This window comes from Chelmon rostratus, chromosome 13 (assembly GCF_017976325.1).
Source record: "Chelmon rostratus isolate fCheRos1 chromosome 13, fCheRos1.pri, whole genome shotgun sequence".
NCBI lineage: Eukaryota > Metazoa > Chordata > Actinopteri > Chaetodontiformes > Chaetodontidae > Chelmon > Chelmon rostratus.
Genome location: NC_055670.1, coordinates 8,211,561 through 8,224,361, shown reverse-complemented (window position 1 = coordinate 8,224,361; position 12,801 = coordinate 8,211,561). Strand labels below are relative to the sequence as shown.

The 12,801-nt window shown below is 42.3% G+C and overlaps 1 protein-coding gene across 1 annotated transcript; it reads right to left on the bottom strand.

The window, feature by feature from the left end:
- Nucleotides 1–1,171: 1,171 nt before the first annotated feature.
- On the bottom strand, nt 1,172–12,465 carry tspan7b (tetraspanin 7b). Its single transcript, XM_041950731.1, has 8 exons — nt 12,343–12,465; nt 6,901–7,089; nt 6,524–6,598; nt 6,319–6,414; nt 5,536–5,691; nt 5,207–5,290; nt 4,569–4,654; nt 1,172–3,766 (listed from the first exon to the last, which is right to left on the bottom strand). The coding sequence occupies exons 1-7, from the start codon at nt 12,406–12,408 to the stop codon at nt 4,586–4,588; spliced, it is 735 nt and encodes a 244-aa protein (XP_041806665.1). The 5' UTR covers nt 12,409–12,465; the 3' UTR covers nt 1,172–3,766; nt 4,569–4,585.
- Between the last annotated feature and the right edge of the window lie 336 nt (nt 12,466–12,801).

Below are 12,801 nucleotides of genomic sequence, written 5' to 3'. Positions count from 1 at the left end.
CAGGTGGAGACAATAGGTAATCAGGAGGACGCACCAGTGACACATGAGGGAGGGCAAGTGCTCTGAAACGAGAGGAGAGTTAGGTTCACAAAACAAAAACAGGAAATAACAAGACAAAAACCCAAGACGGGACAAACCTCACCGCGGTGTGACAACCTCCTGCTGGCACAACTGTCTGTCTCCTCTCAGCTGGCATGTCTGTGCCTCAATGGCAGCTTGTGGTCACGCAGTCTGTATTATAGTGTCAATCTGTCTTTGTCACTTTTCGGGTCCGTGGTGCTGATAATCTGCCACAACATCCCCTGCGTGTCTGTCTCGGAATGAGGGAAATTCTCTCCATCTTCTCCTTCTAATTAATGAAAATGGGCTGTTTTCCTAATTTAACCCAGCGCCCAGTGTTTGTTGGCAGCGCTCGTCACCACATTGTTAAAAGTGTGTAGATTCTTTTATGGGACTCAAAGTTCACCTATTTCTCATTCACAGGCAAGTTGAAATTGTCTGCAGATTTAGGTCTTTAGTCATAAACATGCATCCTTGTGTGTGACGTTTAGTCAATGGAGTGAAAATGACCTATATCAACAACTCAAAGCCCACCAGGTTGATTTCTGTTGCCTCCATTGAGCAGGAGGAAATTGCTGCTGCTGACAACTCAGATACAACCAAAGTAGTCTTTTTCTTGAGCTACAAGTCCCACATTTTGGTTGTCCTGTGCCTGATATGGATTTTCTTCTCCTCATTCTTTGCTGCTTGAGTCCTACAGTTTGACGTAGGAATCACATTCCTTTATCCACCCAGCTTTTCCTTTATGTTTCACTGTACCTCTTCTAACACCAATCCTGAAGCTAAAAATATCGCGTGTCTCCATCAATATGTGAAAACAGCCCAAATGACCACTTTATGTTTTCCAAATGATAAAACAGCTAATAAATCAAAAATAAAATGTGTTGTTCATATTATAACCTGACAAATGTATCAGCGCTTTGCAGCAAAGTCTACTAGTTTAAGAACGGTTTCACCTTCAGAAGTAATCACGTGGAGACATTTTCGACCAAGATCATCACAAGCATCGTTCACATACAGCTTTAGTAAACACATAAGACATCAAATTTAAACAAAATGGACAAACGCTATGAGTGTTATTCTGTATATTTATTGATAATAAGACCACTGATGGTGACTTAGTCAATAGTAGACAGCAGGGTGCAATTCTTTTTGAGTGTCTGGTGACCCCATGTGTAAGCAGGATGGTATTACAATTTAGTATTTACAAGACAATGTCAGTTTGGGGAAGGAAAATAAGCTTCAGAGTGTTGGAAAACATACATTCACTAAATAAATGTACAGCTTGAAAAGCAACGAGGTTTGAAAAGCCACAACCAAATACTGACCAAAACTGAATACAGCAGGAATCTCTCTCTCCCACACACACACACACACACACACACACACACACACACACACACACACACACACACATCCCTTGTCATTCAAGGAAAATACACACTCGAGGTTAAGGAGACAAATAAAAATAGAGAACAAAATCTCACACACGCTCACACTCACACTGAAAGAGAGACAGAAAATCACTTGGTGAAAGTGTAAACTTAATGCCAACCAAACCATAATAAATATACAGCTAAATTCAAACAGCTACATGTTGCACGTTACTCTCAACAAAACATTGGCCACAAGTATTTTTTCAGTGCGATATTCCTATAAACTATCAAACAAATACAGATTAACAGCACAGAGTGCAGAATCAAAACTGTGACACGACATTTATACTGATTAGCATATTAGAATGAGAAACATTACATCATATAAAGTACATTTCCAATAAATATCTACAGATGATGATGATGGCATGTTGATGCACGACATAGAATACTGTAAATACTAGATGAACACTGCTTGAGTCCTGCAAATCTCTAATGCCGAGGTCTCTCTCTGTAGCACACAGCTGGCATCGTGTTCCACCAGAAGAAAGCATTTAATGACCCGAACGGTTTGATATGAACAGAACAGGCTGAAAATCTGTGCTTCACTGACCTCTTGTGGTTGAAAATCTCAAGCCTGTTCACACCCATGATCCTGGTTTTGCTGCACCTGTAACAATACCCAACAGTGATGTCAGGTACACCTCTACATCACTGAAACAAGGTGAGAACTTCAACCAATGGAGGTCAGCAAAGACAATATTTTCAGCTTTCAAGCTAAATGGTGACATTCTGGACTTAAGCCACTTTTCAGATTGGCCAAGTGTGTGGAGGTGTGAAAGTTGGCAGGATTTAAACCTCTGTCTTAATCTCTTTGTTGTTCACACAGCTTCATCACTTTTCATCCCCAATTGTATGATTCATTACATCTCAACACTCCCTAAGACGACGGCAATGGTTGTTCCAAACAGCGGGAGACCATGTTGCCATTCGAACGCGCTAACCGGCCGGGTCACACCAGCAGTGTTGAATGCCGCAGCAAAATCAATTCATTAGAATAAAATCTCTGCAATAAGTGGATTTGTTAGCGGGGACCATGTACAGTAAATCTGCACACATTTTCACGTCAGTTCAACTTTGCATAAGTGAATTCGTGCCACTGACCAATAGCAAGTCATCCTGACAGTGCTGACCATGGACATACTAACAGAACTGACCTATAAGGGAACAGAGGGACAACACTGATGACGCTTTTGTTGCTTTTAACTGTGTTGCATCATCCACTATTTAACCTCCTCTGTCGGAGTCTAAACTGCTGCAAACAACAGGGATGACTTGCAGACAGTTATGAGACAGGAGTCGATGGTACAACTCCATCTTTTGAATAAACTGTGTGAACTTATTAGTCCATTAGCAACATTCTGGTGTGACCTGGCCTTCAGTCTACACTGTGACTGATTTGTATTCTTTCACTTTGCCTGATGAATAGATTTCTTTCACTTTAAGCGTGGGTACTGGCTGTAAATTAGGGCAAAGTAGAGCATTATTTTAGGGTACTGGGGGAGTTTGCCTGTAAAATTTCCCACATGGAATCTGTGTTGTTCTGTATTTATCCCAGACTTGAGCTCATACTTTTAAACATGTAACGTATCTTGTAATGTGCTACTGAGTTAAATTATCACGTCAAAAAACAATATAGTGCCTTGTCTGCTGTTAAAAATACTCTCTAAGAATTCTCCCTTTTCTCTCCTTTGTCAGTGCCCTTATTTTTCATATAAACTTAAAACATCATCCTCAGTACACATAATCAGTTCACAAAATGTCACAACCATAGGAATATACAATGGTGAGCGATAGCAAAGTCAAATGCAAAACTAAACCTATCTATTAAAGAGTTACTTTCAAGCTTTAGTAATGTCATTCTGTACAAAGATGTGCAGTGGTCCTCTGATGGCGGTCGGTGAAGCATGCTGCAACCAACTGAGAAGCCAAGTTGCACCCGGTCACCTATCCGAGACCAACACCACTGTCAACTCCGACAACTCTGGGTTACCTGGTCGTTGTAGGTCGCAGGCCGTACTGATCCGAGACATGTGCTCATGAGCAACTTCTACATCAAGCAGCAGTGTGATGTGTGGTATAGAACGTTTTGATGCAACAGCAGTGAGTCAAGGAATGGTGCTTTACAATAAGATACATTAAGATATTACATTAAGATCACAGGCAGAGAGACGGAGGGAGGTAAATTCCAATACAGACATGTGATAGTGTTTCGGGAATTTACTCTTGTCATGTGTCAAGGCTGTTTGTCTCTTCTTCTCTTCATCTCCCTGAAAAGACAAAAACACAAAGAAAGAAGGGTGAATTGTGCATGAGTACCGGGGCAGCAACACTGACATATTATCACTTAGAAAGCTGTTGTTGACACATCTGGAGATTTGTTTCTGGCCACCCGGAGAATGTTAAGCACCTTTCACACACGCACAGATAAGCACAATATCCAGGGACATTTCCTGCAGAGGGCCATGCGTTAATGGGAGCAGGGATCGATATTCAGGGAAATTTGTACCATCAATTTCTCCGATCAAGACCTGGTAACATTTCAAGAATGACGGCACGGCTGCGGTGTGAATGAAACCAGTAACAGTACAGCTAGAGGCACGTAGAGGATTAAATCTGTCTGATGAAAGTGTTACTAAAAATAATAAGACGCATCTTCCACCACGTACACGTACATCTGGTCTTGCTGCATCTTCTTCTTCTTCTGTCGAGTTTTACTGTAGTTGGAATCCACAAGTGTTGCATTACCGCTATCTGCTGGAATCTGTTCCGGCACTGCTGTGGCATGTATGAAAGGTGTAAGATAAAATGTTCCTGAATGTAGCTGCATGTGTGAACAGTGAAAATCACCTGCAGTGCCTGAAAGGTTACCCCAGTCATTTACTGGGAACTATATGTGAAAGAGGTTTAAGACCAATACCTACTTTCCTTTTAACTTGTTTTGGTCTCCACCAACCTTTTACATTACATTAGTAATTGTACTCATTGTTCATATAAAAATAATAATTGTAGCAGCGTTAACCCAAAATGTGTGTGGTTGTCTGTGAGGGTGCATTTTTAAATGTCTCTCACCTGCCACGTCACATCAGCTAGACCATTTCATACTGATTGGCTGTGATGATCCTGGACAGACAGCAGGCTAGCAACATGCCAATCAGCTGAAAGACAGACAGAAAAGGGCTTCAAAAAAGTTTAAGTTTTAGTTTAACATTCAAATCATCATTTCCTGTGAAACCAACTCATTCCTGTTGTAACGTTGATGGCACTAACAGTATGTCCTTCATCTACTAGCATTGTTCCATGTGTTTGTGTAGTAGAAGAAGGAAGGAATACATACACTACATGTCAGACCTTGTTCCACAAAAGAGGACTATTAAACATATATACATATATATATATATATATATATATATATATATATATATATATATATACACACACACACATATATATATATATACATACATACATACATGCATATATATATACATACACACACACATATATATATATATATATTTCACTAAGAGATGCAGTGAATTTCCTGTCAAGCCAAAACTAAGCTGTGTCTGTAGTTTCTTCCGTTTTCAGTAACGTCTTCATATCTAAATGTGTTCTTTTACGCCATTTATTGATGCTAAAACACTACATGTGCTACCTTTTATTTGCACACCATCGCCTGCACAACATCAACTCTTCTCGACTGTTACCTGTGAGAAAGCGATCCCGAACGTCACTCCTGCAATAATGGCCATGTTGGTTTCCATGAAGGAAGTGACCAGCTCATAGCATCCCTGAAACACAGGTGGCAGGTTAGTTTGCAGAGGGTACAGGGACAAGTTATATGTGCAAATTAGAGGCAAGATGGATATCTGGGAGAGTATCTGAGGCAGTTGTTAGTGTGTGGAATAGGCAGATGGTTTGTAAAGGTGAACGAGGACCTGCAGATGTAAATACAGTTTATAAAGATTCGCAGACTAAATAAAGCTCCTAGCAACAGACAAGTGAGAAGTAGGAAAATACGACATGACATACTGACCTGGTGGTAGACCTTGCTCGGGGCTAGAGTTGCATCGCGGAGGTCTTCTGGGTTGCAGTCAGAGGAGTTAAAGCAGCAGCTGGCAGGAATGCCATTGGATGGGTAATACACACTGCCAAACCAACTGGTGTAGTTATAAACTCCACAGCAGCGCAGCTAGAAAATGCACAGAAAAAGAGGGAACATTGAGAGCAGCTGAAGATTAAAACATAAGGTATTATTTCACATTTTTCAAAATACAAACCCCATGTGGAGACCAAAACAACGCGTCAGTCTGTCCCTGAATAGTTTCCAACTTCTCTACCTCGTCTGTTGCACTCAGCACCTATTGGTTCTTACTGAAGGTGTAAATCTTTAGAAACAAGTCCAAAATATATAGTTTCACTTGGAAATCATTTCCTAAACACCTGCACACTGCAGTTCTAATCAAACAGGAGAAAGTAGTGCATTTAATATGGGCTATTTTCAGCCAAGGGTTTAATCCATGTTTTGTGCACAAGTGAGTATTCATGGTGTGTATGAATATGTGGGAATGACTCAAAGTAAATTACAGTTCCCTTGTTCATCATAATGAAATAATATGTCACACTGAAACAGTGAAGCTCACTGATGTGAGTTTTTGGACAACAATGGAACTCTATGGCACAGTCAAATAAGCTATGCTATATGCTACTGCTACACAGACAACGCTTGTTAGTAGCATAAATGAATTCTTCTTCTTTTAGTCTTTTTGTGGGATTTACTGTTGATATTAAAAAGACAGCTGGTGTTAAGGGCACTTACCTTGTGCTGCAAGTTATCAACAGCGCGGCTCGCCTCATCCTCAGCATTGTAGTTGAGGACTGCGTCAGTGTATGTCCTGTGAAAGGTTCCCTTTATCTACAGCATGCAAACATACACACACAATCACACAGGTTAACAGCAGAGGGGCACTTTACACAGCTTTAGTGCTGGACTTAAAAAGTTGCTAAATGTGATGCATGCTGACCTCGTGGCGAAACACAAATCCAGAGATCCCAGCCACTAACTCAGCGAGGAAGACAAGCGATAGAAACATGGCATACTACAGAGAGAGAAGACGGAAGAAGGAGAGTTGCATAGTTTGCATAAAAACCCCTGCCTTAGATATTTATCATTTGCCTGCAAACACATGCACTTACACACACTTAAACACACTCACTTCTCCACCATTAACTGAACAAAGTGCCCTGCAGCATCTATTCGATTTCTGATCCCTCTCCACAGGATAGAGGTCAGCCATTATTCCCTTTATCATGTGACCTGAGGCTAATTAATCAGCATCCACAACACTCTTCTCTCCTGCTGCAATGTTAACACCCCACCCAACCTCCCACAACCTCTCACCAGCTTCAGCATCCATGGGCTTCCTCTGCAGGTGGCGAAGCATCCAAACAGACCAAAAACAATGATGACGGTGCCGGTGCCAATGAGGACGTACGGGGCGTTGGTGGAGTTGTCGGCTATCAGAGAGATGTACGGGCCCAGCATCAACTTCCCCCATACTCCCACTGCCAGCAGGATGGCTCCTGTTATCTAGAGGGTGGGGTTGGAGAGATGGATGTAACAGAGAGACCACAGGGAACAGAATGAAAGCAGGGAAAAGGCCTTTATCTCCGCACTTCTGCAGTATTACAATGGCTGTGTTTTAGTTGCGTGGTGAGGGGGAGGAGGAGGAGAAAGAGGATCAAGGTGGAACAAGAAAGGAGAGCAATTAGAGTAAAGAGGAAGAGACGAGAGACAGAAGACACAAATTTATCTGGAGTGTGGGATAGTGATCACCTGCTTTATGAATATGCCTGCACTCACACACACACAGAAAAAAAAAAGAGAAAAGGAAAGGGGACATGTCAAAGAAGCTCTTTGATCCGAGGCGAGACGCTTCCTCCTGTTGCGCCTCTCTTAGCATTTCAAATGAAGGCTGCGGATAAAAGAGCGTGTTGTACGAGGCAGCTGAAGCGGCGTGTGTCTCAGCTGGGTATGTCTTGCTGGCATTGGAAAGAGAGCGGGGTGTGGAACGGCTGCTGATGATCTGGTTCTCGCCAACTCATCATGCTACCCTCCTTCCTTCCAAGAGGAGGCCGCTCGCCGTCCCGCTGCCAGGCCCTCTGGTTAGAGAGCGAGCAGTCTGTACAAAATGTCTCTGTGCACCCTGAAAACTGATGAGAAGAAGCTTGCAGCACAAAATGAGCCAATATGACTGAAAGAGCAGTGGGGAGACTCCATCAGTTTTGCTCTTCGAAAAAACTCAGCAATTCAGCGATGTCCTACGGCCTAATGTCATGTTGCAAAAAAATGACAATAATACAGAAGTGATTTACCACAATGCAAAAAATATTTCTTTGCATACACTTAGGCTGCCATGTCCCTCTCTGCCTAAAGCTGAAACGAGTCTCTGCAGGTTAATCACTGTGTTAACAACGTTTACACTTCGGCCTGCTGGCAGGGTGTGCACGTAATAAGGACTGGGCAAAGGTTCCCCTGTCTCCGCCTGTTCCTCCCACTGCTGTTTTGTTCTGAATTTGGTTGCAGTTTAAACACAGGTATAAGGCGCCTTTTTGACATCAACACGGTGAGAATAGCTGGCAGACATCAGCAGGCAGTTGAAAATGTCTACAACAGCTGCTGAGTAAAATGGCTGAACCTGACGGCGCCTCATGCAAACATCCACACACATGAATTTCCATATCAACACTATGACACACAAGGACAATGAGTTTAAGGTGCGGGGGAGTTGATGAGATTGAGAGTAACAGTGAGAGAAAGCGCATGTACTGAAACACACAGAATGGCAGCTCCTGACAAGCTAAAACTGGAGTTTTAAATCACAGATTTGATGGTTTATGGCTGTAACTGATGATTATTTTCATCATTGATCAATCATTTGGCCTATAAATTGAAAATACATATAAGTAATGGGTAAGAAATGCCCATCACAACTTCCTAAAGCCCAAGCTGACAAAGGTTGCAGTTTACTGTCATAGAAAACTAAGAAAACGACAAAATATTTACATTTGAGAAACTGTATTCAGTATGTTTTGGGCATTTTTGCTTAAAAAACAACTTGTTAACTGATTATCAGAATCGTTGTTGGTTTCCGACAATAAAGCTAATATACTTATCTCTTGGTATTTATGGCTTTAACATGTAGCTGTGGTTTCTGTTACGTAAGCAAAAACCTTTAAAAGTGGGTATTATTGACAACTTGTGGGCAGTTAGATGCGAGGTGATAAATCCTCAGTGGCACGACATTTGATGGAGCTGAACCACATAGAGAGAACTGAGAGCCACTAGATTTTCTATTTAAAGTCATCTGAAGAGCTGTTTAATGTTTTTGTAATCTCTTTATCCTCATCCTGTTGTTTCCTGCAGTTGCTACGTGTGCACATGGATGACATTTTCCTATAAGCCTACCAGTATCCTGGTTTCAGGAGGGATGCGGTTTCTCAAGGTGTTGATTTTCATGTAGTGCAATCATATATCATGTAATCATCACTTTCTGTGAGTGTGTATAAATGCTCTGGCACTGAGACTGCATAATATCCAAATGAAGATCTGTTTTAAAAGGCAAAAAGGTTGAGAAGAACCAGAAAGGTCTGCGCTGAAGTCATAATTGCACACCATACTGTATATCACCATATTGCCCAACCACCCTTTAGACAGAAGTGTCAGTCAAATTGATGTCATGTAATGTATAAAGTAGGGCTGCAACTAACAAATATTTTCATTATTGATTAATCTACTGACTCATTTTCTGTGAATCGACTAACTGTTGCAGCTCTAATATGAAGCCTCCCTTCCTTCAAGCCCCTGCTCGGCTGTACTGAAGGCCAGCAAGCTGATGTTTTCATTCGTCAGTAATGACAGCTACGGTTTCTTGTAACAGTGATTCTAAGAGGCAGAGCATGAGACTGACATTTTAGAGGACGGTGCTCTGGATGACACTGTTTATATCATCGGCAGCAAAATGTCTGGCTGCCGAAGAGCTGCTGGCGCATACAAATAAAAGGATCACCTTGTCAGTGCTAAAGTGTTCATTTCGAAGCCAACAGGGAAATCAAATCCAAGGAACAGGGGCAAGTCATCTCGACTTCATGTGTGTTGCTGAATCCCAAACAGCTTCAGACCCCCTTTCTCGTCGCCCTCCTCCTCCTCCCTGGAGCAGAGAACCCCCCCATTCCCTCCACCCTGCACGTTTTGTTTGAAATTCAATGCCAGGCCGGCCACCCTGGTTACAGCACAGAGTTTAAAGCAGGTCGCCCCTCGTCCCTCCTCCTCCCCCGGGCCTAATAAAGAAACAGAAGGTGCGATGACAAAATATGCTGGCGAGGACACCACGCAGACTCCACCACCTGCTCTGCATTTAACTGTCCCGTCTGTGTGCGCGACGTAGCTATTCACACTTAGGACGTTATTCGCCACGACAAGCTGATGACAGTGAAACCGAGGCCCGACACGGAGGCAGCTCTCTCGCTCGGAACTCTGTGCCAGCGAACGTCTCGCCGCTTCACCCTCGGGGTTGATGGGAGCCACTGAGCTGTGAGGCTCTTCTGCACTTTTGACATCTGAAACCTGATGCTGTAGATGTAAGGGAGCGCCAAGAGATGGCCCAATCCTGACTAAATATAAAAGTTCATATCCGTAGCACATGTCTGCAGTACGCAGTCCTGCATACTACCACTGAACAGCTGATTTCACTTCTGTGTTCCACCACCATGTTCTTCTGCAATCTTTTAGGGGTTAGTTTTGTTTTTGTATAGGGACAAGTAGCAGAGTTTAAGCTATCTTCACTTCCTCCTGTTCAGAGTGAATGCAGAGAAAGCACTCCTCACGTTCGAAACACATTATAGCCACATAAATCTGGTGCACGTGTTCTCACCCTGGCTCTATCCGGCTGCAATCAGAAATCTAACAAACAAGAATGAGCCTGTGATGACTCACTATTATGGTCAAGACCGTACTAAGTTCATCATTCTGCTTGTCAGTTAGTCACACTGTACTGTGGCTATCTTGGCTAATACGTGGTCTTACATTCATATTGTGGCCTGCACGGATGAGACTCAACGGCTAATCGAAAGATGAAGGCATCTCCAAACCACAGAAAACCAAACAGAGAAGAAGAGATACTGTTTCAGTCCTGAAGATAATCCCAAAGTAATTCCTCCTGAAATTGAGAGCAGTCTGAACCAAATGTATTTGGTTTGAGAGATGCTTTCTGAGTGATCCACTGCCTCAAATCCTGAGGACACGTACTACAAAGAGCGTTAATTACAGTGGAAACATGGGCAGAAGCTGTTCTTCAAATGAGTGTTGTTGAATACTGCTTGCTTAGCATTGTAAAAATGGCTTTTTTTATAAATTCAAACCAGAGCAAGGCTTTGCTACAATCCTCCAGAGGTACTGATTCAACACTGGTATAATTTGAGGCTATTGTGGTGCTGTGTTATGTATATTTTGTAGGGTGTGTCTAATGTTTTTGCTCCTCCATTATACAGTATGTAAATGCGTTAAACATAATATCAAGCAGAGATGGCTGCCAGTGCACAGCCCCAGCTGGGTGCAGGTGCAGCACAAAAAGAAGCAAACAAAGGAAAAGGAGAGATTGTCCACACACTGAAATTTGCAAGCTCCCAATAAATGTCAATAAATGATTATTTTCATTTATTTAGCCTGTATACTGTATATCTCCTGCTCTTGGTTCACGTGGATGTTTGCCTGACAAAGACTTAGGAGATCGAAATACTGCATCACTAAAATTATCAAGAGTTTGCAAGTTTCAGTGTGCTTACTACCTCATTTTTCTCTGTGGACAAAATATCATAAACACTGCAAACAATCGCCACAATCATTTATGTCATTTATCAGGCAAAAATGGTAAAACCCTCTCTGGCTCAAGCTTCTCCGGCGTGAGCATTACACTACATTATAGTAATCTGAATATATCCTGGTTTTGGACTTCTGGTTGCTCAAGAAAGACATTTGTAGACGTTGTTCTAGGCTTTAGAAAAACAGTCTATTCTGAAACCAGAAATTATTGGCAGATGAACTAATAATTTAAAAATGACAGTTAGTTGCAGCCCTAGTTTAGTACAATGCTGTAGTATACAGCTTCAACACAAAGTACAGCCTTGGCATCAACAAACAAACAAACAACTGCAGTAGTTTTTATTGCAGGTATTTACAGCAGTGGCCTGCTGTTGTGTTTTATTCACATTAAATGGTTCAAGTGTTGCTGTTTTCCTGGACTCTCACTGTTAAACAGGTGTTTCTATAGGAGTCAATGGGTTCAGTATATGTGTACGGCAGAATACAGCCCACTAACGGCGCAAGATCCCTTTAAGAATCTATAGCAACGACTCAAAAATGTCCATTGTGCCGTCAGAAAATGGTCTTTGAACGGGCCTTATCACACACAGAAGGCCCGTCACGTTTAAGTTAAACCGTCGCGGTGATGTTAACATCCTCCTCGGCGCTAGCTTGCTGACAACAACCATGAAGCTATGTGTGCTATGCGCTCACGCCACTGACGCCCAGCAGCCAAAAATATGCGTAACCTTAACGCAAGTTACATCACAGAAGACCACAAAATACACATCTGAAACGGCGGTAAGTTAGCAACGTCGAAAGAATCAAACAACAGCACAATTCCGTCGATGATGCTCTCACTGTCCACCCCTTCAACACGCACGACAAAAAAAACCACACGCACAGACACACACACACAGCGGCGGACTGCGATCATTTTCCGCGAGGCTGTTATTTAGAAAACGACACCGAGAGGCTACGTACCCAAAACACGAAGGAATAGACGATGAGGAGCGTTTTGAGGCAGGTGATAACCGGTTTAGTTTCCATCCTGGAGCGCTACGTTACACCCACTGTGTTAATAACGGGGGAAGGAAACCGTCTCTCTGCGCGAGCTGTCGCGTTGCAGCCACGCGCTGATGCAGCCACACAGCGTCACTGGAGCAACGCGCCGCACCAGCGCGTGCTATGATTCATGGCATTTTTATTCCCCAGTCAAACGAGAGCCGAGGCAATTAAAATCAATTAGGTGAAGCCTAAAATGTTATGTAAATTATGGCCAAAACAGTCATTGTTATTATTATCTAGATGTTAAAAAAATACTCTCTTAGAATGCTATTTGTGTCTAATATGCGTTTTTCTTTTTTCAAAAAAAGTAAAGAAATCTTATAATTACATCTATTGCTTCTCCCTTATTGAAAAATGCAGAATCTGTGACGATGC